Genomic DNA, 25,913 nt, shown 5'->3' with positions numbered 1-25,913 from the left:
AATATAACGGAACGTCGGAAGGCTCGGCGGTATGATCTCCGTTATCAGACATAGCGGTGGTTTAGTAGTGATGGGAACACCGAAATAAACTCACTACTTTCTCAAACGCCAATCAGATAGTTTATTAAAGTTTACAGTACTTCACAATTTTGCGTAACAATCAAGATGAAAACAGATTAAGAGCCAATAGGTTAGTACGCGTGCGCCTCTGTGCCCAACTGACAGTAGAATGTCAGCTGTCACCATCGTGCCAACCCACTACCCTATTCGGGACTACCCGCTCTTATTTTTATCATGTCATGTGTCTACCTTACTTCACAATATTTTCTTTACTGGCAACACAACATAATACTTTGACATTGACAATCAAAACAAACAATTTAACTAAGTGAAATCAACTATGCTAGATAATTATTATTTAGTACAGTAATTATCGGCGCGCCGTCACGGCCGTCCTGCATATTCACACGTCCTCGTGTGTGGAGTCATTTCGCTCATGTTCATCATCTGTAAACAGGCAAACGAGAATGGTTTACATCAAGCACCGCTTGGGCATCCTGACCAAAGTGGGTCACACTCAAAACTAGGCACACAGTTCAAAAGCGCAATATAAGTCCAATTACGTCACATAAGCTTAATTACAAACTACGCAATATTTTGAGTGTCACACAGACTATAAATCGTCATAAGTTATCACACACTGCCTACAAACTGCCACACAGGCTCCAAGCAGCCACACGGGCTCCTAACTGTCACACAGGCTCCTAACAGCCACACAGGCCCCTTACTGCCACACAGGCTCCTAACTGCCACACAGGCTCCTAACTGCCACACAGGCCCCTTACTGCCACACAGGCTCCTAACTGCCACACAGGCTCCTAACTGCCACACAGGCTTCTAACAATGCCACACTGGCTCTTATCTGCCACACAGGCTCCTATTTGCCACACAGGCTTCTAACACTGCCACACAGGCTCTTATCTGCCACACAGGCTCCTATTTGCCACACAGGCTGCTAACACTGCCACACAGGCTCTTAAAATACCACATAGGCTTGCAACTGCCACACAGGCTACGCATCGCATAATTATGAAAAGCCACATGGGCTTGTATTCGCCACTTAGGCTAACTGGTACTACCAAAATAGTGATAAACTCTAAAGATAACTAATTAACTCACCATTGCCGTCACTGGCGCATTCTGACTCGGCCTGGTTGACAGGGACTTCTAGCCCAGCGCTAAACTCCAAGGGAACATAACACTCAGGCATAGCACGAGTAGATCTCTACTTACCATTATGTCATGCGAAATACTACTATCCGGCACTATATGAAACAATAACTTTACCGTATAGGCTTGAATCGAGACCGTTGATAAAATTTGGGTGTTACAATGTATACTAGCGTTACCTAGCGACAGCAATGTCACTGCAACATAATATGATCTTTTACCAGAAAGTCGTTCTGCTAAGCTCTGCCTTATCAAAGAACATTCGACACCAGAATCGAAACAAAATGAAAACTTCTCACCGGTTTCGTCCGAAAGATGATCAGTAGCTGGTTTGATGGCGCAGATATCCACACGACGTTCCACTCGAGTCTCGCTGGATTTCGCCTCCTTGCCGGGGCACCGCGTTGCGATATGGCCCTGTTCACCGCAGTTGAAACAGGTTGGAGTGATGGTCCTCTTCGGTGCACTGCCCTCCTTTGAAGCATGAGTTACAGAGTTGCTTGAAGTTTCGGTTTGTTCTTTAGTGTCATCACGATTACCAATCCATCGACATTCAGTAGCCACGTGTCCGGACTTGTTGCAATTGTAACACCTACGAGAGTTTTCGGGACGCGGCTTCTTTGCTTCTACAGCTGATGTCGCCTGCTCTTGAGCTGGAGGTCCTCTTTTTCTAAACGTAAATGCCATAAGTTCTTGTTGTAATTTTATACGGTTGTCTATTTCCGTTGTAAAAGCCAATCTCTGCAATCTTGGGTCGATTTTTGCAGCGTGTGCTAGTGTAACAGCAATGGCAATTTGTTCCGTTGATAAAGATTTCCATCTTGCCATTATTGCACTCATAAATCGGCAGGCATAAGAGGATAAGCATTCACCTTCCTTTGGATTTCCATTAAACAATCGCCATAAGTTTGCTGCAGGAGTTTCAACGAAATCGAATCTAGCTAAAAATAGATCCTTTAATTGGGCCCATGTTATTCCAGGATAACTAGACTGTGCTAGCCATGATGCCGCAGTTCCTTTGAGTGCTTTACTCATGGTTATTATCAGGTCGCCACCGGAAAGTGGTTTTTTTTGCAAGCATAGGTCAACTGTTTCGCACCAAGCACGAGCATCGCTACCCTGAAGGTCAGGATTAAATTCGGGTAAAGCTATTTTTGATACAGATAGCCGAGGTTCTTAAATTGCCCGTATCAAATCTGTCAAACTTCGTTGCTGCAATTCAAACAGTGTTTTCCAACGGTCGCACTCTTTTTCTAAAGAAGGTTGTTCAATCTGACCTGAGTGGGCTGCATGCTGCTCCTGAGATGCACGGAGTAATCCCACTTCTGATAACGGAACGTCGGAAGGCTCGGCGGTATGATCTCCGTTATCAGACATAGCGGTGGTTTAGTAGTGATGGGAACACCGAAATAAACTCACTACTTTCTCAAACGCCAATCAGATAGTTTATTAAAGTTTACAGTACTTCACAATTTTGCGTAACAATCAAGATGAAAACAGATTAAGAGCCAATAGGTTAGTACGCGTGCGCCTCTGTGCCCAACTGACAGTAGAATGTCAGCTGTCACCATCGTGCCAACCCACTACCCTATTCGGGACTACCCGCTCTTATTTTTATCATGTCATGTGTCTACCTTACTTCACAATATTTTCTTTACTGGCAACACAACATAATACTTTGACATTGACAATCAAAACAAACAATTTAACTAAGTGAAATCAACTATGCTAGATAATTATTATTTAGTACAGTAATTATCGGCGCGCCGTCAAATATATATCCTGCAATATGTTTAAGACGGAATTTGTTATTATTAATCTGTAATTCATGCTTGTAGAACTATCATTATCATGTCGTATCACCGAGGAAGATGTTTCAAATTTACATGATAAAATAAATAAAACTTCCACTTATTCTTAAAATTTTATTTAATTTTCATATTTAACAATAATTTAAATATATTGAAATATACACATCTGTACAAATATTAAAGTACATATATTATCGTGGGGTATAAATTTGAAACCGCTTCTCATTTATATTAAAATAGAATGTATAAATCGAACGAAATATTTTATATTACGCTTTAAGTTATTGTAACTATACTGTGTACATACCGCGGCGTCGGCGTACCGGTCTCGCAATATTAATATCGGTACAGTCGTTTATGTACTATCTTTGAAACATTGCAGCATTTATTAATAATCAGTAAGACATACAAATTCGTAATAAGCGGTGAACATATTTGAAAGGGAGTAGATAAACGAGTAGTGACGTATGTACGTAACATAGCGAACGTTAGCGCTACGTGGCACGTCTCAATCAGGTGTTCAAGAGGTGCTACACGATATATTATACGATTTAGATTTACTCCCAGCTACGCTCGATTGTTTGCCCTCCGGTAGTTGGATTAGTAATATAAGTTTATTTCGATGTATAAAAACCATGTTATAAAACGTTCTAATTAATTAATTAGGAAAACTTAACATTATGAAATGATGATTCCAAATAAGACCGAAATTATGATTTAATTAATTGATAAATAAGTTAAGCAAATTAGTTTATACCTACTTAAACTTTTGACAAGATTTATGTAGTAATATCCAATTACCGCAGAGAGCAATATTCTTAACGTGCATGAAATGTTATAACGGTTAAGTTATTTATTATTAGTTACTTGTAAGTTTGTTTCGACACAGTTTCAAGTTGTTTTCGTATAGATTGTGATGTAGAAATCAGAAAGTTCCTAACACTCAATAGTTAGTAGATGCCATTTTTATGTTTAATTTAGTTTTTATTTACCAGCTGACAATGTGTTCTTTAATTGTAGATTAATTAATGTTATTGTATCATGGGTTTCATTGTTTGAATATAAGTATATGGTAATACAGCGGGGTGGCTGTGTATAAGCGGTTATCTTGCTTTTATTTGTAAGTATGTATATCGGCATTGAAGTAAATAAAGCGGGAAGCGATTGCCCGCTAATGATTTTATACGGCACAGAGCCTCAAACCTGCCACAGTTAGTCTAGCGGGTTTCTTGTGACACAAATATAAATGTGACATGTGATAGACAATCGCATGTATATGGTCACCCAAAGATGAACAAATTGTAAGTTGTGTCTGTATACATGTGTGGAGCTGGCCCTCACCGGCCGGTGGGAGCCAAGTGGTGACTCGGGCAATGTGTCCAATGACTTTTGTCTATAATTTGATTGCTTTTACATATGATATATAGTAACTTAATTGTACATTTTACATAATTACTTGTTGTTGTTAAATAAAACAGTACACAAATTGTATGGCTTTTATTTTTTATACCTCATAATAAGAGCAACATTTTTAGTATAATATTAAACACATTTAAACATGACTGCAGGTATTTTCTTATAAAAACACAAAACAAAATATTGCTTTCCATGTACATATAAATCACAATATTAAAATGAACATAACATTATGTAACATGTTTTGTAAGTTTGTAACTATAAAAACATATTTGATGAAAAAACTTAGTCCTTCACAATACCAACTAACTAGTATGTTACAAAATTCTTTGTTACCATACGGCTCACAATTAAATCTAATAAATCAAAATCAGATTTTATTGTGTTTAATTTGTATACATTTTTTACTTCTTTCATATTGGTAAACTTGTTTAAATCGCTAATGGGACATAGCTCTCCTTGTATTTGGCTTATAATATTTTCACTTTCATCTTTTTCGTTTACGAGGAAACACATTAATAAAACATTGTCTTTTTCCACGCCGAACTTACTAAGGCTCTGTGATATGTTTTTTGAAAGTGATAAATTATACAAAATTTCGCCATACACTGTTCTCGTAACCATACTTCCTGCCTTTTCGGCGACCACAGCACGGTTTGCTGCCACGGCAATTTGTAGAGGATCTACTACAAGACTTGGTTTGATGGCTGCACAATTCCACACACCTTTTACAATATTATTTCTGATTATGTCGACATTCTGAACGTTTTTAAAGAGATATATTTTCAAATTCGTTTTTGTATCGGAGTCCAGGGAATATGAACGTATCTCTCCCATATTTATTGAAAAGCTAAATTAAACAGATGTAAACAAACAAGCGATTCTATTGACAACATAACCTCTAAGTTAAGAACTTAGAACAATGTCAATTGTCAGCTGACGCCTGACAGTGACAATTGACAACCGTGAGGCGGAGCGTTTTCACATTATCCGATCCGATATCGGATATCGGAAGCCGATAGCCGATATCCGATATCGGAGGGAAGTAAAATGTATGAAATATGTACCTGTCTTTCACATTGTCCGGTCCGATATCGGATATCGGAGCCGACACCGATATTCCCAGTGGCTATCGGACGATAATGTTCAGTGTTGAAAACTCAATTTTCGAAAAGGCAGTATACCAACAGCAAAAAAGCACTAGTTTGTGTGTTTTCAGTCTTATAGGGCGCTCAATCTTTAAAAAAATTCTTTGCTTTTAACCTAAAACCCTTTCTTTTAAAAGAAACCTTTTTTTATTAAGAAAACACACATTAATTAAGTATTTATAGGCATTTAAAATACGATTTATACGGCAGGTATTTTTATTTGCTGTATTAAAATATACGGCAATTGGCTGAACTGAAGTAAACAAAAATATATTGCGTTCTTAAATTCAAATATCTATCTTCGAAAACATTAGTGTCTATCATCTTTATTTTATCTCATTCTGCCTCGCTCCTCCTCCTACTCGGATGTTGGTTGTGCTGTTTATTGTATTGTTGTCATTGAGTGCTTTGTTTTTAACCGACTTCAAAAAAAGGAGGAGATTTCACACCGATTTTATTTTTATTTTGAATTTACAACAAATAATACAAAGTTTGAAAACTCTTAATTCTAAAATAATTGCTTATGACAATAAAATAATTTATGTATCTTTACTTACAGGAAATTACAACAATCATATTACAAATATATTTGAACGAGTGACAATATTATTTTAGGATATTACAGTGTATTAAGAAAAAGAAAAGAAAATGTGAACAAAGATTGTATCACTTAATAAATTTATCATAGGTACTACATGAACTTTTATAAATGTATGGCGTGAAAAAATGACTAAATGACTAGGTACATGCTAGGTACGTCTTGCTAAAAATACATTTAATAGATTTTGAAAGGTATTTACTAATATGTATTACTAAAACTATTAACTAATACTAACTAGGTTGTAGTAGGTATTGATATAAATTTATTTAATTTATAATGTGTTAACATAAGTATATTAAGTTATATAAATGACCGATATCAAAACTATTTAGTAAATAGCACATCTAAATAATATGCAGTAATTTGTGATATCAAATCTTTTTTTTCATTTTACATTTCTTTTTTGAAGTTGTTTTTCTTTATCGTAGTTATTTTTAATGTACATGTACAACTATGATATAGTAACATTTGATTTTTTTTTAATTATACCTTTTTTATCAACTGGCAATTTAGTTTAGTTTTCTCTAAAAATTTCTGGCAACACTCATGATGATATCGGAACGATTTTATCGGACAATGTGAAAGGGCAAATTGTATCCGATATCGGATATCGGCTATCGGCTTCCGATATCCGATATCGGATCGGATAATGTGAAAACGCTCGAGGCAGTGAGGCGTGAACTGACATATTGCATTTAACAGCTGAGTATGAATGAAAAAATAACTATTATACCTACCTACTTTCTTATTGTTATTTTTACTTGATATAGGTAGCCCATTATCACCCCATTATAGCCTTTCAAAATGTGGTGTATATTTTTTAATCTTCTTGCCACGAAAAAAGTAATTTTTAAATAATGTCATGTCTGAATTGACTTTGATTTGAGTTGAGGAATTTTATACAATTTACTGTTTTAATGCCGGTGAATAAAGTACAATATCATTCGTCTTTATAGTTAAATGTATCCCGCCTCACCGCCTGATATAATATGGATATGTAATTATGTATGGATATAATATAACACCGGAACATGTAGTTCAATCCAAAGACTATCCCCGTTTTCCAATTACAAAGCATAATGCGACTCAGTGCCGCACAATGCCGAATTATGCTGATGCTTAATTGGAACATGAAACGCACCAGCAGGTTGCGCTAAGTTCAGTGTTGAAAAAAAAATATTCATAGAGTTAGCAATAGCCTCATTAATGTGTAAATAAAGTGGTATACATAGGGTGTCTTCCGATATGCACTGCAACCACTGCACAGTGCTATCACTGTAGAAAAATTCGTTCCGTAATGGACTGCCAGTATACTGCCGCAGTACCCTAGGGAAATTTATGACGTCATTAATCGCCGCCATATTCTACTGTGAGCACTGGCGTTTTCGAGGTAAGGTACGTGTAAGGTACTCGCAGTACTTTGATCACGTGATCAGTCCACAGAGCAAGTAATATGATCAGTCAAAACCACTCGAGTGCCTAACGTCTTATAAACAAAGCTACAGTATAATCAGAAAATTTTAAAGTTCTGTAATTAGTTTGGATTAATAAATAAAACAATGGAAGAATTGCAAAAATTAACTTTATTAGACTGTGTTGAAAATGTTCAATACGAGCTGAAAGTTCTTTTTTATTCTTTTTTATGAAAAAGTACTTACTTTTATTATATTATAAATTCAATTTACAATTAATATTAATTAAAATATTTTTAATTGGACAGTACTCCAAAACAGTTTATTTTTATGTTCTAGAAAACTTTAATACACTCATTTGAATGCTGCATCAAAAAATGCGGCTGACAGTATACTGGAACTGTAACCAGTATAACTGGCTATAAAGGAACGGCTTCACAGTATACTGAATAGGCATGACGACAGTATCCATAAATGATCGTATTAGTGTTTTTAAGGGAAAATGTATAATAGATAAATTACATATAGTGACATAGAAATCTTAAAAACATTAAGATTAATGAGATTATCAATAAAATAAAACATTGAAATACTGCAGTTGGCCATTTTGACTAAAACACGCGTGACGTCACGCATAAGTAAACAACTCAAATCAGATGTTTTTTGTTGTTATGAATATGTTGAGAATACGCATTTTTATTTATTTTCTATTATTTCACGTATGATTTATCGACTCAGAACAGAAATATAATTGCGAATTCACGAATACATGGTTCGGGGTTCTCCGCGCCAACTTTATACAATCATTTCTTATTATTTTCTCGCTTAAAATAATTACTAACACATTTTTGAGCATTATTTTTATGTGGATTCACACTGCAATACTGCACACCACTCATAAACTTTGAAATTCGTTTCCGTAAAACGTATTAAATAAATATTTTTTTAATTTTCTTCGCAATGCGTACAAATAATTACGTATTTACCAAAATGTGACGTCACGCCTACGCCATGACACCTACGAGCTGTTTTGGCACAGTTAATAAATATTTTTTGGAAAATGGCTTTTATCTTCGTTAAATTTAAGTATATTACCGAAATATAGGGTTTTTCTTGTATAGTAAACGTATACACACATTATGGAAGAGGATTTCAAAATCTTTCGTCATGCCTATTGACGTCACACCTTACAGTGGTCGCAGTGCATAACGGAAGACACCCATAATAATTGGTTGAAAAATATTTACGGTTATTTTAAGTAATTTGGATTTTGATTATTTCATTAACATTTTTTTCAATGTTTGTACCTTCATCCATACTTATATTTATTTTTTTAACACAATTTGAATTAACTTTGATTATGTCGAAAAAACTACAATGAAACGAAAGCTTTAAATTTTTTTCCAACAATTAATAATTACTAACGATAAATCGATTGCACGCATCAATTATTCACGCGCATTACTTTTTCTAGTGCTCGATTGTGCGTGCGAAGCGTTGCTGTAGTTGGAACATTCAAATTTCAACGTAAAGCATTATGCCGCATAATGCGCTCTAGTGCTGTAATTGGAAAACGGGGTGTATGTATATAGTTCAATCACAATTCACAAATCACAATGTAGTTCCATTGAGATAATATGAATAATATGTAGTTCAGTGTTTTTGAAACTAGGCAGTAGAATAGGGGGTTTTAAATTAATAGGAGTTTTAACTTTTAACACTCGTAGCCTGACAATGCGTTTTATTTGAACTAGTGCGTCATTTGTTATCGAATTATTTATTTATGAACATGTTTAATAGAACATGATAGAACTTAGCAATTCACAAGTGCTTCAATAATTGTATTTTTATTTAGATACAAAAATATGTACACATGATATTATGATAACGCAACATCCGCGATAAGAAAATTTGAACAGTTATACGTGGTTATACTTATATATGAAATAATTCGAAGATTTCTATTCAAGTTTTTTGACGAGATTTTAATTAAAGTGCTTTAGAAAAAATGTTAAAATTTAGCTCGCGAGTTTTAACTTACTCTCAAAGTTTGAGAAGATTGTCTACCCAATTTCAGAATGCAGAAAATGTAGGGCCTGTTGTATTCCAACGTCTGACTGGCGAAGACAAGGGTATCGCCATATACGGTTTGAATAGCCCTAAGCAAAAGAATGCGCTCGGGTTTGAACTCCTCTCTGCTATGAGAGAAGTGAATTCGATTCTCAGAGAAGATACAAAAATCTCAGTTGTGATACTGCATAGCCTAGTTCCAGGTGTATTTTGCGCTGGTTAGTAATAATCTCTAGGTGTAGGTAATCAAGAAATCTAAAGGATTTTGTTTAAAATTATAAATATCTTTGCAGGTGCTAATTTGAAAGAACGGTTTCAAATGAGTGATAATGAAGTTGCATCTTTTGTAAGGGGACTGAGGCAGGTCTTCATAGATGTTGAGGATCTTCCGATGCCGACAATCGCTGCAATAGAAGGAGTAGCTGTTGGAGGAGGGTTGGAACTAGCCCTAGCGTGTGACATAAGAGTTGCAGCAGACACTGCAAAGATTGGTCTCGTTGAAACTGGAAGAGGGCTCATACCTGGTGCTGGGGGCACTCAAAGACTGCCAAGAGTCGTTAACACTAATATTGCAAAAGAACTAATATTCACATCTAGAATTATTAGTGGAAAAGAAGCTCAACAACTAGGTTAGTTATGGATTTGAAATAATATTTACATATTGAAATATGTACAAATTAAAATGATATATGTATAATAACTGCATTATCTTTATATGTTCCAGGTGTAGTCAACCACTCGGTACCACAGAACAGCACAAATACTGCAGCTTATGATAAAGCTTTAAGCTTAGCTCGGGAAATTACTTCTAATGCCCCCATCGCTCTGAGATGTGCCAAACAAGCCATCAACGAGGGCATCCAGCTCACCATCAAAGATGGGTATGAGGTGGAACAGAAGTGCTACGAAATAAACATTCCAACTAAGGATCGGCAAGAGGGGATGCTGTCTTTTATTGAGAAAAGAAAGCCACAATACAAAGGACATTAGTCTTATAAACATTTTTTATAATATTATTCAAGAATTTTATGGATATTTTATATTTGTACAAGTTTACTACTGATAATGTTTTTGACATTTTGTTTTTGTGTAATAAGATAATTTGTTATTCATGAAATATGATAAATGATTGCATCATATTGAGTCTTCTTATAGTTCAAGTGATAATATATCTGTAATCTGACTCGAAATAAAACTGATAAACATTTCAACAATGATAATTATATTTTTATAAAAACATGTTATTTACAATTAATTTTAATAAATTATTATTCTATACTGAGGAGCTTTTTTACTTGTTCTTTGGTATCCTCAGCCGAAGTCACCTTATGTCCGATAGTTCTCTCATCATTATAAATTTCATAGTCATTTCCTCCTACCATAGTTTTATCACCAAAGAAATGTATCTGTTCAAATTTTGCATCTGCAACATGATCCAGAGCATATGTCTTGTCCCAGCCGTGTGGGAACACATCCACAGATATTTGTCCGCCCAGAGCAAACTTTAACTTTGTGTCTTTAAACTCATTTTGTAAAGCTTCAACAAATTTTGCTCTTATTTGATGTTCAGTATCAAATTTAGAGAACTCATTTCTTTCAGCGAGAGTACAGGAGCGGCCCACGGGGCAGATGTTGATCATACTGCTGCGAAACTCTACAAAATTGCCTCGCTTGGCTGGTAACTCTAATTTGGACATGTAACCGAGCGCAAAGTTAATAACTTTCTGTAATGTTTTTTCTCCTATGTAGTTGAGGATGCTTTGCTCACTCTTCAGCACTCCTTGCATGTACTGCATGACTCCATTTTCACAAAATACATAGTCCAGCTGGTCTGTGACATCCTTGCCGCCCATTTGTTCCACAATTTTCTCATAATCGGAGCCGCTCACGACTCCTAAGGACACTCTCGGCTTAACTTCTTTGAGAAGAAATTGTTTTAGGTCTTCTGTTATTACTTGTCTGGGTTTTGTTAACGTTCCATCGACATCAAATAATAATAAAGTATTTTTCCGATTTGCCATTTTCCGTTTGTCGAGAGAAAAATAATTATATTCTTAATGCTTACTTTTGAATTTTGGAGCTAAACCGATTGCGTCAGAGAAATAATGTTGCTCCCACTGCGCTTTGCGGTCAATAACCAGGAAGCCGGCACCCGCTGTGAGCTCTGTAGTCACTAGTCAGCTGTGACTAGTCAGTGTGTATAGCAGCTCGTGTGTGCGACTGTGCGTTCCTCGAGTGCTAACACTTCGTTGACACGTACACGTAGTCAGCGAACTGACAGAAAGTCAGGCACGTAAAAAACATCGATACTTAGTACTAGGAATGGCGAATGTACCGAGTGTCGTTTATGTGCTTTTATTATATGTATTTGTCACAAGAACTGTACTTTCCAATAAAAGTAAAAATGTTCTTATACTATTGGGTAAGTATTGTATTTAAAATATGTATATTTCCTTCATGAATTCATCGCAAACTGTGTTAGACAATGCAATTTGACAGTTGGGAGGTTATGTTTTATCAACAAAGCAATAATATATTTTGCTGACATTACTGATAGTCGCAATGACTTTCCTTATCAATTAATGATAAGAGATGTGCCTCCATTAAGTAGACCTACATATTTTTATATTTTTTAGATATTCTAAAATAGACATAGTTATGTCTAACATAAATAAAAGAGAAAGCATAAAATCATAGCGAACACAAATAAATAACTAAAAATGAAAACTACTATATCACTTGCTCTGTGAAAACTACTTGTCTTCTTGTAGCTAAGCATCTCGCAGCTCGCTGTTCAAATCACGTTCAAATTGCAAATGCCAGTCTTTGCCCTGATTTTGAGAGGAAATCAAACCCGTGATACCGGTACTATTATTGTCTGTTTAATGATAGGTACAACAACTCGGTGTAACCAAATCTAGAGACCAAAATGTAACGGCATTTTTATTTCTATACTTAACACTTCAATTTTTTTTAATTTAAATTCTAATTAGGTACCTACCTATATTTTTTTGAAAGAATGTAGTTTCAACATTTGAATCTGAATTATATTTTTTAACTAGCTGTGCTCCGCGGTTTCACCCGGATTGCTCTGCTCCTATTGGTCCCACATTAGTCCTATCGTGATTATAATATTATTATACCTAGCCTTCCTCGATAAATAGCTATCCTGTGGGGCTATCTAACACCGAAAGAATTTTTCAAATCGAACCAGTGAGACAGATTGAACCTATATTACTATACTCTTTGGATTGAACGGATTTTGATGATCCTTTTTTTTCTATGTTATAGGTATTCTGACCATTTGAAAAATATTATATTATAAAAAATATAGAGAATAAAGAACACCATTGTGTGTTTAATTTTTTTTTCTAATACCTAAAAATAATTAATGTATAGGCTCTAAATGCTTTTTGAATTTCTTCTCCAGCGGACGATGGTGGGTTCGAATTAGGAGTGTACGGTAACAAAATTTGTCAGACACCAAACATCGATGCTCTAGCGCAGCGCAGCGTTATCTTCAACAATGCTTTCACTTCTGTCAGCAGCTGCTCGCCCAGGTATGTCGCATTGTTTCATAAAAATTATAAAAAATGTGATAACAAGGTTTTCTTTATATATTTATTAAATTTTATTCGAATTCCTAGTCGCGCGGCTCTATTGACTGGGCAGCCGAGCCATCGAAATGGCATGTACGGGCTGCACCACGGCATCCACCACTTCAGCTCTTTCGACAACGTCACCAGCTTACCGAATTTGCTCAGGGATCATGGAATTTACAGCGGTATGTTAAGGACAAAGTTGCACTTAATAAAAAAAAACTTTACGTGATTATACAGTTTAAGAAGAAGAAATAAAGTAGGTATAAGGATGAAGTATTTGTATAAACTGCAGGCATCATCGGCAAGAAGCACGTGGGGCCGGACAGCGTGTACCGGTTCGACTACGAGCAGACTGAGGAGAACAACCACATCAACCAGGTCGGCCGCAACATCACCCACATGAAGCTGCTGACGCGCGAGTTCCTCAAGCAAGCCAATGACAAGAACACGTGAGTACCTGTTGTTGCTGGAAATGCAAGGATTGCTTTCCTTTCTTTTTTTTTGATTTTCTTAAATAAGTTATTTCGTTTTATTTGTGTGATGAATGGATAGTCTATTTTTGCTGTCTAGTTTTTTAATTCTCGTATTTTTGTTGGTATAGCGGGCGGAGCCCTGCTGCATTTCTGTACCGTACTCTCCTAATTTAATTATCTGTGTCACCATTATGTGTATTAAATTAAGTAATTTGACTTGTGTGGCAAACATTGTTTATCAATCAATGAATGTCTGTCAGGCCGTTCTTCCTATACGTGGGCTTCCACGACCCGCACCGGTGCGGGCACAGCGAGCCGCAGCTGGGCGCGTTCTGCGAGCGCTTCGGGTCGGGCGAGCCCGGCGCCGGCCGCATCGCTGACTGGACGCCCTGGTACTACCAGTGGGACGAGGTGCAGCTGCCCTACCACGTGCAGGTGATACACGCTCTTGTACCGAATCTTCGAATTATTTTCTTGTTTCCAGAAAGTAGAAAACATATTTTTTTTTCTTATTTCACGTAAATTTTATTCACTGGTCCACGACGTTAACCAATTCCATGTCACGAAACTTGTTAAATGAATGCTAAAGTTATATACCGTATTATTGTTACAGGACACGGAAGCCGCTCGGCGTGATATTGCAGCGCAGTATACCACAATGTCAAGACTCGATCAGGGTAAGCTGTTAATTATTACTGATACAAGGAAATAAAAATTTAGCTTGTTATTTGACGTTATAAAAATATATATTTTCTTTATTTACAACAGGAGTAGCGCTGATCCTCAAAGAACTAGAAGCAGCTGGTCACGCGGACGACACTCTAGTCATATACACGTCAGACAACGGCATTCCGTTCCCGTCAGGTCGCACCAACTTCTACGACCCTGGTGTCCGAGAGCCGCTGCTCATTTCCTCGCCTGAAGCTGGTGCAAGGAGGAATCAGGTCTCGTACACCATGGTCAGCTTACTGGACATCTTCCCCACGGTGTTGGACTGGTTCGGCGTCGCCTGGGAGGAGGATAGCACTAACGATATCTGGCACGATGATAAACCCAAGAGCTTGCTGCCTATATTGGAAAAAGGTATTTTCATATATTCCCTTTCAAAACTTAGTTAATATAAGTATTAAGTATGCAGTAAATTTCCATTCACATCATATAAATTTTTTTTCAGTAAAAATGGTATGTTTGACCACGTGCATAAAACATAATATATTGCATATAATTTGGTTTTAAATAAAAATAATATGGCAGAATAAATATTTTTTTTTTAATTTAAATAAAAAAAAAACATCGTGTAGAGCCACCAGCGTCCCCAAGCGAGGCGGTATTCCTGTCGCAGACGCACCACGAGGTGACGATGTACTTCCCGATGCGCGCGGTGCGCACGCGCACGCACAAGCTGCTGCACAACCTCAACTTCGCCATGCCCTTCCCCATCGACCAGGACCTCTACGTCTCACCTACCTTTCAGGTACACACACACATACATATTAATATAAAGAAAATAGGTAACTAATTATAAAAATTGAATAACGTATAATTACTAAAAATTTACGTATTTGGCAAGTTTGCCAATTTTGTGGCAACATTTTACCTTGATAAATACGCTCGTACAATAACTTCAAATTATTATTAAAATTCTATCAGTATTAAGTTTATAGTGTGTGATTTGTGAAATATATCTCACAAGGAAGCTGTGGTATTGTTATCTCAACTTTACTTTCATTTTATCAACTAGAAATAGCAAAATACAATACCGAATTTTATACCCTCAAACAACGCACAGCGCTAAATACCCGCAATCAACCAAGATTTTACATGTCAAAATCAATTGACAACGTCAAACTTCATTTTTGCTAAGACGTAGAGTTGCCAGCTTCAGAAAATTTACCAAGATTACGGGAAATTAAAAACAATGAATATATGTAGTAAGTGTAACAAGCAAGTTAAGACAAACGATCTTAAAATTTGTTCCAAGTGCAATTCCACGTACCATTTCCAGTGCCTGGGCATTCCTGCAGATAACTTTTCTAAAGAATCTAAATCCTACAAGGCCAATTGGAAGTGCTCAGAGTGTAAATCTACAGACAAACGGGGTGGTAATTCCAATTCTCCTCACCGTCCAGTAGGACTGACTTCACCCGCTGCTGATTGCGAAGACCTCAAACAGTACATCGACAAAAAACTCGACGAATCTTTATCGCGTCTTCTCAGAGATATAAGGCGAGATTTTGCTGAGGAAAACTCTGGCACACGCAGTATAATACAGGAGCTCACAGATAGTGTAAATTTCATGTCATCGAAGTGTGACGAGCTCAAAGCTGACCTGGACGTAAAGACCAAGAAGATAGGAAACTTGGAATTGGAGAACTCTTCACTACGATCACAAGTAATTGATTTGAGTGCTAAGCTGAATCAACTTGAACAACAATCGAGAGATTGTAATCTAGAAATTCAGAACGTTCCAGAATTTAAAGCAGAAAACCTTAAAACAACTATTCAGCAGCTTGTTGCTACAGTGGGCTGCGTGCTACCGGAAAACGAGTTAATAAACTATCATCGTGTCGCAAAAATTAACCAAACATCAAACCGACCTAGATCGATTATAGTCAAACTCCCCAGTCCTCTGGTTCGGGATAAAATACTTGCAGCCGTTAAGACGTTCAACAGGACTCATCAGGACAATAAACTTAACTCATCTCATTTGGGCCTCGCCGGGGAACAGAAACCTGTGTACGTTTGTGAACATCTATCACCTACAAACAAACAATTACACGCAGCGGCACGTAAAGTGTCCGAGGACAAAAACGTTCAATTTGTGTGGGTTAGAAACGGCCGTATTTATATGAGGAAGGACATAACGTCAAAAAGCTTTATGGTTAAGGATTTAGACTTTCTGAATTCCCTTAAATTCGATTAGTTTTTTGCTGAATGGTTATAAACGATTGTACTAAAATAAAAATTACATACCAAAATGTAAGAGGTCTTCGGACTAAAACAGAAGAACTTTTTACAAATGTTTTAAAACAAAATGCTGATATTGTTATTTTCACGGAGACTTGGCTGAATGACTCGGTTTTTGATCGCGAACTTTTTGACAATAGATACACGGTATTCAGAAGGGACCGAAGCTCCTCTGATTCTAAGAAAATCTCTGGAGGTGGTGTACTTGTAGCTGTCCTAAATAAGTTCCAACCAATTCGTAAGCTGCAATGGGAATCCTCAATCGAAGACCTATGGCTAGCTGTTAAGCTGAAACAAGGCAATTCCATCGTCCCCCTATTTATTTGCGCAGTATACCTCCCTCCTCCTATCTCTTTAACTAATTTAAATAACTTCACCTCAAACTTAAACAATATTGTTCAGCATAAACTACCGAAGAAATCGGTGATCTTGTTGGCGGGTGATTTTAATCTGCCTCACATCCAATGGAAATTAGATACAAACAAAGATCTAGTCCCTACCTGCTCGTCAAATCCAATCGACAATCTGCTAATTGACACCCTTTCATTCAATAGTCTCCACCAAATAAATCCTGTCACAAACATTAATGACCGCACGCTAGATCTTATTGTCACTAACGCAAATGACTCATCTCAAGTTATGATCAATCCATTCCCCCTAGTAAAAATTGATAATCATCACCCTCCTTTAGACATACATATCAAACTAAAAAACTACAAACCACCCAAAATTAATAAGTTTCCTAGCCTCAATTTTTCTAAGGCAGACTACAATAAAATCAAAGAGGAATTAGATAAAATATGTTGGGATAGCTATTTTAAATCTAAACAAACAGTTGACGAAACGGTTGATACATTCTATAGTATTATAACTCCCATAATAACAAAATACACGCCCTTACGACCAAAAAATAACAAGAACTATCCCTTTTGGTTCAGTCGGTCATTAATTAAATGCCTAAACGAAAAGTCAAAGTATCATAACAGGTACAAAAAATACTCTAATCCAATGGACCTGGTTACTTTTCAAATGTTACGTGACCGTTGCCAAAAAATGCTACTGACATGTATTAATAGACTTAAATCTGAGGCAAAGGCTCAAATAAAAAAAGACCCAAAATACTTCTGGTCTTTTATAAAATCCTTAAGATCAAATAGTAGGGACATTCCTGATGAAATGTATCTTGACGACCGAAACGTTCAAGGTGGGCACAATATCTGTAATCTCTTTTCTGAATACTTCCACTCCATATACAATAGTAAACTTGCACCCCATTCAGTAGATTTCGCTATGACACCCTTCACTAACAATGGATCTCTCGGCTCTTGCAACATCTCTGAAACTGAAATCTACAAATCACTTCAAGGAATAGACATTAACAAGGGACCAGGCCCAGACGGAATCGCTCCCCTGTTCTTAAAAACTTGTTCTGCGCAACTCACAAAGCCTTTGTACCACATCTACAATAAATCTATCTCCCTCGGCCATTTTCCGACTAAATGGAAAATTGCCCACATCACTCCAATACACAAAAAAGGTGATCAGAGTGATGTTAAGAACTATAGGCCGATATCAATACTGTCAGCCATGGGTAAACTGTTCGAATCCATAATTTACAACAGATTTTATTTTCATCTCAAACCTCTGTTTGACCCCTGTCAACACGGTTTTCTTCCGGGGCGTTCAACCATGTCTAATCTTTTGGAATACGTCAGCGACATCAATGAAGAGCTCGAAAAACAAAATGAAATTCATGCTATCTACACCGATTTCTCCAAGGCATTTGACATGGTTGATCATAGCCTTCTTGTCCAAAAATTGTACCACGCAGGTATTTGCGGCTCTCTGCTCAGATGGTGCGAATCATATCTTCGTAACAGGTCCCAATTAGTTGTACTCAGAGGTTACAAGTCAGTCGCTCGACCATTACCCTCAGGTGTACCTCAAGGCTCTCACCTCGGTCCACTCTTTTTTCTACTATACGTTAACGACCTAGGTGCCAACATTACGTCTAAGTACCAAATGTTCGCCGACGATCTCAAATTGTATAGGGTAATAAAAAACCATGAAGATACTTTAGCATTACAAAACGATATCAACAGCATTACATTATGGTGCGCAAAAAATAACATGTTCCTTAACGTATCTAAGTGTTATCATATAAAATTCACAAGGAAACGTAATCCACTTCATGTAACTTACTCTATTGATAACATTCCAATCGGTGAAGTCACGAACATTCGCGATCTCGGTGTTGTGGTGGACACAAAAGTCGACTTTCGCGAGCACATAGACTCGTTAACAACAAGGGCCGCACGCCTTTCTGGATTCATCATTAGACAGAGCAAATTCTTTAATGACTCTGAAGTACCAGTATTGCTTTTTAATTGCTACGTACGATCTCTCCTCGAATACTGTAGCCCTGTGTGGAATCCTACTTATGCCGTACATATACAGCGGTTGGAACGGATACAGAAACAATTCCTGTACCACCTAACTTTCACTCACAATCTTTGCCGTAACCTAACGTCTTATTCTTCTAGACTTATGCACTTTAAAATGAAATCGCTTGAAAGCAGACGGACCCTTTCTGATATCGTGTTTCTATACAAAATTATAAATGGTAAAATAGATAATTCTCAATTATTAGGAAAAATTAGCATACATGTACCAAGGCCATTCAGCCGTCCCACTAACATGAAAACGTTTAGTCTTCCCTTTTGTCGTACAAACTACGCTCAACACTCGTCATTGCACCGCATGTGTTCAGCTTATAACGAAAAAGTATGTAATAACGTCGATATATTTAGCACATCCCTAAATTCATTTAAAAAATTAGTTTCCAAAATTGCATAACTATTGTATTTAAATTGATCCATAATGTTATTTTTCTAAATTATGTTAATATTGTAATAATGTAAATATGTATTCGCGTACTTATTATTGCAGGCTGTGTTCACCTCTAGAAGGTCTAGCACCTATTACTTGTGATGTATCATAGAATAACCATATCTATCTTTGTAGTGCTATGTCCAGTTTGGTGGACCTAATAATAAAAAAAAAAAAAAAAAAAAAAAAAAGTTCGTTTCATTCAAACTAAAATTAAATTTTTGCGCAGAAACTTCATTTTTTTTGGTAATACCTAGTATATTATTATTAGTCTGTGGTAATACATATAAATTTTAACTTGTTCACTGGGATAGCTTCACGATAAATGAAAACATATAAATTATTAAAATATCTTTATTAGAATTTTTGAATGAATAATATTATAATTTATAATTCCGTTTGGCGCAGGACATCCTGAACCGCACGCGCAGCAAGCAGCCGCTGGCGTGGTACAAGACGCTGAAGCAGCACTACTACCGGCCGCAGTGGGAGCTCTACGACCTGCACGCCGACCCCGAGGAGCTGCATAACCTGCACGGTAACACACCGCTCTAAATGATCGCTCTTTGTCAGCAATCGGCATATAATTACATGTACATAGCTACAATCAATATTTCCAAAATTATTAATCCTACCTCATAATAGAATCAGTGGTAAGTACTTTTTTTTTATTTCTACGAACTGATTTCTGTATTATAACAATACACAGTTAAACTAAATAAGTAAGTTTATCTTCATACCATCAGGTGACCTACCAGCTAGTTTGCCTGCAGTGAAGACATCACCGTAATTTAATGAATCGCTTTAACGTTACTGCAGGTAAGCCGTCAGTAGCGGATCTGGAGCGCACACTGCGCGAGCGCCTGCACAGCTGGCAGCGCGACTCGCGCGACCCGTGGCTGTGCTCGCCCGACGCCGTGCTCGAGCGGGCCGCGCCCGGGCACGCGGACAGCGCTGTTTGCCGCGCGCTCGACAACGGACTCATGCACTATCACAAGCACTGATCATTGTGCAGCTACAATCACTCTCTAAGACTATTTAGGACTTTTTCTCAAAGAAATGTGTCGTTTTTATAGGAATTTTGCTTGATGCACAAATGTAGACTTATTTTTACAAACTTGCACTATGGTGATAGGTGAACAAGATTTAAGATATGTAATTTAGTAAATCGTTGATTCAAATATACATATTAGAAGAATGTAGTTATTATTTTGAAATAACGGTATTGACTTTCTCATTATTTGATACTTAATAATATACCTACTACATTATAGTGTGTTATGTGTATAGTATTCTTATTTCTTAGCTTTTGCTGACACCAATTCATTTTCGAAATGACTGATATGTTTTTATACCTCACGTTCTAAACTCTATCTTGCCTTGATTATAATTTAATTGGTGACCGAATTTATCGGTGCCTTATAATATATTTAGTATTTACCATAAGAGTAGGTACCTATGGTAGGTATATATAGAGAATCTATTAAAATAATTAGAATTATGGATGATGCATTGATATAATATTATGTCATGTTGAATCAGAATAGTAATAAGTTATTACCTACTCATAAGAATAGTGAACATTTTATCTCTTATTCAATTCCTTATGAAAATAACAAAAGATCTAAATATCAGTTAAGACTTGTCGAATTATTTAGGTATTTATAGAAAAAAAAAACACTTTATATGGATAAAATGTACCCACAAATAATTATTGTGATAATAAGATTTAAAATAATTAACTTTGAAAATAGGAGATACGAAATGGTTGTAAGATATTTTATTTTTTACATTATCAACATATGGAGTTTCATATTATCCATAACCCAAATAATTCATTAAAATCTTGCTCCCATTGTTAAAAATGCTATGCTTAAAACAAACTGTATTTTTTATTTTATGCGAATTTGTTATAGATTTGGAAAAATTACGTACCCTACTTATATGTATAAAAGATTGTTAATTGTTATAAGTCGATATATCTCAAACTTTAATTAGAATAAGTATTCAACATTATATTGTTAACACTTTTTATCATGAAATTAAATAAAGTTACGTAAATAATTAAAACAAGTGTGAGTTTCCATTTATTTATTTCTGAGATTACATACATCAAGTAGGTACATTGCGGACAGTTCTTAACATAATCCAAAAAGCAAACACAACCCTCAATAAAAATGAGATCAATATAAATACAGTAGCACCTCGTTAAGTCGAACCTCGATAAGTCAAAAACCTCCAAATCTCGAAAAAATGTCTTGTTCCCTTCCCTTCAAACCCGAAAACCTCTATTACTTGAAATTTTGAGCCTCTGTTAGTCGAAATAATCACCGAGTCCCTCCAAGCCATTTTAGTACATATTTTCACTCTATAACTCGAAAAATCAAATTTGACCTCTGTATCTCGAACATAGCAACGTTTTATTTTACAATCTTTATAACTTGATGATTTGGAATTTATTACCTCTATTGTTCTCACAAAAATAAGTTACCGACTTTAAGAATTTGCCGACGGTGCAAGTACACTATTGTTTCTTAGAAAACATTTTAGGAGTATACGATAATTAATTTATGACTAACGAAACACGTGTTTGCGTTAAATATCTGATGACGAAATTATCGATTCAGTAGCTCAGAAAACCTATACTAATGATTAAGATGACATAGAAGACGTAAATAGTACATGCGCTCCATGGGTTTCCATCAAAGAGGCAAGAACCGCATTGAATACCTTACGAAAGTTTATAAAGCAAACCAGTATCTTTGAAAAAGAAGAATTTTCTGCTCTTTATAGATTATAAAATGCTAGAGAACAACCAAATTATCTAAAGCAAAAAAAATACTGACTTTTTTAATGCCATATTTTTTATTTTAAAATGATTTGAAATAATGTTGATTTATAATAAATAACAAAAAAAATGTGTGCGTGTACTAGTGTACACACGTAAGAAGTGAAACTTCTTTATGACCTTATTTTTCAAAAAATAATTTACTATATGCAACTTTACAGAAATACGTCAATCACGCGTGGTAGGGATAAAAACAAGATGGCGCGTAACGGAAAAATGTAACACAAAATTTTTTTCCAACCCCGATAAAGAAGTTTCACTTCAAAAACATATTTGTGACCTCTGCAAGTTGAATTTTAATTTATTTTACCTCTCTAACTCAAAATTTATAAGAATAAACCTCAAACTCTTTATGTCGAATCAAAATCCGCCTAAGTCGAAATCCTCCATAAGTTGAAAACTCTTTAACTCGAATTTTTTGGCGTCTCCCTTGATATTCGACTTATAGAGGTGCTACTGTATATCTAATTTAGAAATAATATGTAAATGCAATATTGTAGCATTAAAATAATATCCTTGTGCATAAGTTACGTATAAAGATGCCATTCAATAAACATAACCACATTTAGACCATTTTGCTTTGTTAATAAGCTGTACTTAAAATAATATCACAAAATGACAAAATAGAAAGTCCTATAAAACTATGCAAAAAGTAAACAAAGTATTCTCAAGTCATTCGAGTCTTCAAGTCTTATAAATTCTCATTCTAGTTCCTACACCTAGTTTTACATAAAATACATTTGTATGCATCCCACATTCAAGAATAACAAATCAACATTAACAAAAGTGTACAATAGTAAAGTACTGCACCTCATATAATTGGCAATAAATACAGACTTATGTTTGCCTTTATGATTTTAAAAATGTAACCCTGTTGTCTTTTGTATAATTTGGGACCAGGGCAATAGTCCAGCCTAATGGCTAATTTAGAAAATAACTAATAAGTAATAAGTGGCAGCCAGCTGCCTCCCCAAGACCAGCAAGGTATACATATACATGTAAAAAAATTAATACTGACTATAATTAATAATCATGCTGTACATATTTCAATCACCCACTTATCATGTTGTTGCCTTTTCTCAAATAACAATAAGAAATACATATAAAAGCTGCAAGACAGACATCAATAAGTTTATAGTTCTCGACGATTTAGATTATTCTTAGACACACATATTAAAATTATGGAACGCTTAGTCATAAAGCTGATCTTCTGGTGGCATGGGCCGGTCGTACAAGCTGTATGAGTTAACAATTATATCCACCTTTTTGGCGACGTTTTTATCCATCTCATATAATGCAGCAATGATGGGCTTCATGCGATTAATCTATTGAACAAAATATAATAAATTACGATATTTGTTCATGTATAATTAAAGTACAAGTAAAGGATAAAGCTGTAACAATAACAATTATTACCATGTGCTGGACCTGCCTCATTCTCTTGATCTCATAGATGATGCCTCTGACCAGGAAGCCGATGTAGACAATAACAAATATTATCAGCAGAGTGAGCTTCAGTTTCTGTTGCCAGGTCAGAGTTATGTTCATGTCCTGGAATTATATGGAACAATATTGTTATCTACATGTACATCTATTTCTTGAAACGTATGAACAAAAAAACAATAAACAAAGATTAGAAATAAATAGAACTTACTATTCGTATTGGTACTGGGCTCGAAGGATCATAAATTTCTACCACCGCCTTTTCAGGTTTCACGTTGACTTCCATCTTATCAATATCTTGCTTTTCAGGAAGCTTATTCGCCTCGAGCTCCTTTTCCACGTTCTTTCCAATAATCTCCACATCATCCAACTCTTTCTGAGCTTTCAAATTCAAGCCGATGTCGATTTTCATTGTGATTGTTGGCTGATAAAAACTTACAAATTTGTTTTGACCGAGAAGTTCTCTATGCAGTAAATCCGGAAAAAACTGAAACGATGTCTATATTTGCCGATAAAGCGTAGGTGTATGCAGTATTATATTTATGTTATGTATGAAAACAATATTGATTTATTAATGGACCGTCACCAATCAGGGATGTCCAGTGTTGTTCACAAATCACAGTTCAAATTTTAGGACGGTAATCAAACTTTCTTAAACTCACAAACTCTACATTAAGCTCTACTGTGCTCTACACTCATTACTTAATGATCTAAGGCTCTACATCAACGTCGTTGCTCTACATAGTCACATTTAAACATTATTAAATTAATCCGAAAATTATTATTTATTTTTTATATATAAAATAGACCTAAGCATTTTTACGTTTATATTTAAAAATTAATGTAGACGAATACTTAAAATGCAAAAATACATTTTAGTAAAAAAAAAAAAATTAATAATATGTAAGAAGCTTTTTCAGGTAGGTAACAGCAATTTAGGCAATTTCGGTAAATTATTTATGTTATTTATACTAATTACTACTTGATATTTGTAACGACTAACGTTGATTCTTTCATCACAATAATTATTGGGTGTAAACTCATCTGTCAGTTAGACTTAGAAATTCAAGTGTCAAAACTCAAAATATCGCCAAAGAAAAGTTAGAATTTTGATTCGCATTTAAAATAAAAAAAAAGCAAAGAAATCGTGTATGTAAAATTTAATTAATAAATGAACTTTGAATATTAAAATGGCAACGAACTACGTAAAATATGCCCAATTAATAAAAGGCACCAGTAACTATGCCCGAAGAATGCAGAGGTTATCCAATCGTATTTTCGGAGAAGTAGCAACGCAAACAAACCCTAGCTCTTTAAAGGTAGTAAAAATGTTTGCGGCTCGACCTTTACATACAAACGAAGAGATCCTTCACTATTATCCGCGCCACATAGAGACACACGCACTCATGTTGAAGCTGCGAGAGTATGGATTGTTCCGAGACGAGCATCAAGACTTTGTGGAGGAAATGAAACGACTTCGCGCGTTACGTGGAAAAGTTAAGGTTTGGAGGCGACATATGAACAATGAAAATAAGGAATAATGTCAATTTAATGTATAAATTTAGTTAATAGCATTAGTCTAATAAACAATTTTACTGAATGCTTATTTTTATTGACGACAGACCTAAGATTATTAACACTAGAGTGATGGTTTATTTTTTTTAATAAAACAGTAATCAATTTTATGAATCTGCATTCTGCTCATTAGGAAATCAAATGTTATTTTCAGAGATAATTGATAGAAATATTTGTAGATATTAAAATAAAACACAAAAATAATAGCCATCATTTATTTTGATTACAAAATCTTTTGTCAGGAAATAAATTGCTACATAAAATATTTTAACAAGAAATGCCTCAACGCTTTACAAGCAAATGGCAGAGAGTGATACATCATAACCAATAAATGTTATGCACCTTTCCATCACAAGTGTAGACATTTTACTGACTAATGAGGTTAAACTCCTAATATTTTCAACATTTGAATTTTACTCTCTGCCATA

At 35.5% G+C, this 25,913-nt stretch overlaps 6 protein-coding genes across 6 annotated transcripts; 3 read left to right on the top strand and 3 right to left on the bottom strand.

Moving 5' to 3' along the window:
- Positions 1–4,565: 4,565 nt before the first annotated feature.
- Positions 4,566–5,356, bottom strand: LOC149486243 (EKC/KEOPS complex subunit Tprkb-like). Its single transcript, XM_089697936.1, has one exon. It carries the CDS (start codon positions 5,292–5,294, stop codon positions 4,767–4,769), a length of 528 nt encoding a protein of 175 aa, XP_089554062.1. The 5' UTR covers positions 5,295–5,356; the 3' UTR covers positions 4,566–4,766.
- A 4,087-nt stretch (positions 5,357–9,443) lies between these two features.
- LOC149486242 (enoyl-CoA hydratase domain-containing protein 2, mitochondrial) lies at positions 9,444–10,826 on the top strand. Its single transcript, XM_089697933.1, has 3 exons — positions 9,444–9,906; positions 9,982–10,317; positions 10,413–10,826. The coding sequence occupies exons 1-3, from the start codon at positions 9,627–9,629 to the stop codon at positions 10,676–10,678; spliced, it is 882 nt and encodes a 293-aa protein (XP_089554059.1). The 5' UTR covers positions 9,444–9,626; the 3' UTR covers positions 10,679–10,826.
- A 67-nt stretch (positions 10,827–10,893) lies between these two features.
- Pmm2 (phosphomannomutase) lies at positions 10,894–11,712 on the bottom strand. Its single transcript, XM_089697935.1, has one exon. It carries the CDS (start codon positions 11,707–11,709, stop codon positions 10,957–10,959), a length of 753 nt encoding a protein of 250 aa, XP_089554061.1. The 5' UTR covers positions 11,710–11,712; the 3' UTR covers positions 10,894–10,956.
- Positions 11,713–11,975: 263 nt separating this feature from the next.
- Sgsh (N-sulfoglucosamine sulfohydrolase) lies at positions 11,976–21,683 on the top strand. Its single transcript, XM_089697932.1, has 10 exons — positions 11,976–12,110; positions 13,119–13,248; positions 13,336–13,472; positions 13,583–13,739; positions 14,024–14,198; positions 14,377–14,440; positions 14,532–14,846; positions 15,065–15,237; positions 20,028–20,157; positions 20,439–21,683. The coding sequence occupies exons 1-10, from the start codon at positions 12,011–12,013 to the stop codon at positions 20,621–20,623; spliced, it is 1,566 nt and encodes a 521-aa protein (XP_089554058.1). The 5' UTR covers positions 11,976–12,010; the 3' UTR covers positions 20,624–21,683.
- A 1,099-nt stretch (positions 21,684–22,782) lies between these two features.
- Positions 22,783–24,569, bottom strand: LOC149486239 (uncharacterized). Its single transcript, XM_089697931.1, has 3 exons — positions 24,122–24,569; positions 23,884–24,018; positions 22,783–23,792 (listed from the first exon to the last, which is right to left on the bottom strand). Exons 1-3 carry the CDS (start codon positions 24,320–24,322, stop codon positions 23,658–23,660), a joined length of 471 nt encoding a protein of 156 aa, XP_089554057.1. The 5' UTR covers positions 24,323–24,569; the 3' UTR covers positions 22,783–23,657.
- Positions 24,570–24,980: 411 nt separating this feature from the next.
- mRpS33 (mitochondrial ribosomal protein S33) lies at positions 24,981–25,510 on the top strand. Its single transcript, XM_089697778.1, has one exon. It carries the CDS (start codon positions 25,101–25,103, stop codon positions 25,449–25,451), a length of 351 nt encoding a protein of 116 aa, XP_089553904.1. The 5' UTR covers positions 24,981–25,100; the 3' UTR covers positions 25,452–25,510.
- Positions 25,511–25,913: the final 403 nt, after the last annotated feature.

Source organism: Colias philodice, chromosome 8 (assembly GCF_061535455.1).
Source record: "Colias philodice isolate Cphi_HAF_F1 chromosome 8, ilColPhil1 Martin Lab GWU primary, whole genome shotgun sequence".
NCBI classification, from domain to species: Eukaryota; Metazoa; Arthropoda; class Insecta; order Lepidoptera; family Pieridae; genus Colias; species Colias philodice.
This window is presented reverse-complemented; position numbering and strand designations above follow the sequence as displayed.

Excerpts from the sequence above, each read along its gene's own strand:
- LOC149486243 (XM_089697936.1), bottom strand. The coding sequence starts at position 5,294 with ATGGGAGAGATACGTTCATATTCCCTGGACTCCGATACAAAAACGAAT.
- LOC149486242 (XM_089697933.1), top strand. The coding sequence starts at position 9,627 with ATGTTAAAATTTAGCTCGCGAGTTTTAACTTACTCTCAAAGTTTGAGA. Across the intron at positions 9,907-9,981 it reads TCCAGGTGTATTTTGCGCTG|GTGCTAATTTGAAAGAACGG; the intron begins GTTAGTAATAAT and ends ATATCTTTGCAG. Across the intron at positions 10,318-10,412 it reads AAAAGAAGCTCAACAACTAG|GTGTAGTCAACCACTCGGTA; the intron begins GTTAGTTATGGA and ends TATATGTTCCAG.
- Pmm2 (XM_089697935.1), bottom strand. The coding sequence starts at position 11,709 with ATGGCAAATCGGAAAAATACTTTATTATTATTTGATGTCGATGGAACG.
- mRpS33 (XM_089697778.1), top strand. The coding sequence starts at position 25,101 with ATGGCAACGAACTACGTAAAATATGCCCAATTAATAAAAGGCACCAGT.
- Sgsh (XM_089697932.1), top strand. The coding sequence starts at position 12,011 with ATGGCGAATGTACCGAGTGTCGTTTATGTGCTTTTATTATATGTATTT. Across the intron at positions 14,199-14,376 it reads AGCTGCCCTACCACGTGCAG|GACACGGAAGCCGCTCGGCG; the intron begins GTGATACACGCT and ends TTATTGTTACAG. Across the intron at positions 14,441-14,531 it reads AATGTCAAGACTCGATCAGG|GAGTAGCGCTGATCCTCAAA; the intron begins GTAAGCTGTTAA and ends TATTTACAACAG.
- LOC149486239 (XM_089697931.1), bottom strand. The coding sequence starts at position 24,322 with ATGAAAATCGACATCGGCTTGAATTTGAAAGCTCAGAAAGAGTTGGAT. Across the intron at positions 24,019-24,121 it reads GCCCAGTACCAATACGAATA|GACATGAACATAACTCTGAC; the intron begins GTAAGTTCTATT and ends ATATAATTCCAG. Across the intron at positions 23,793-23,883 it reads TGAGGCAGGTCCAGCACATG|ATTAATCGCATGAAGCCCAT; the intron begins GTAATAATTGTT and ends TTTGTTCAATAG.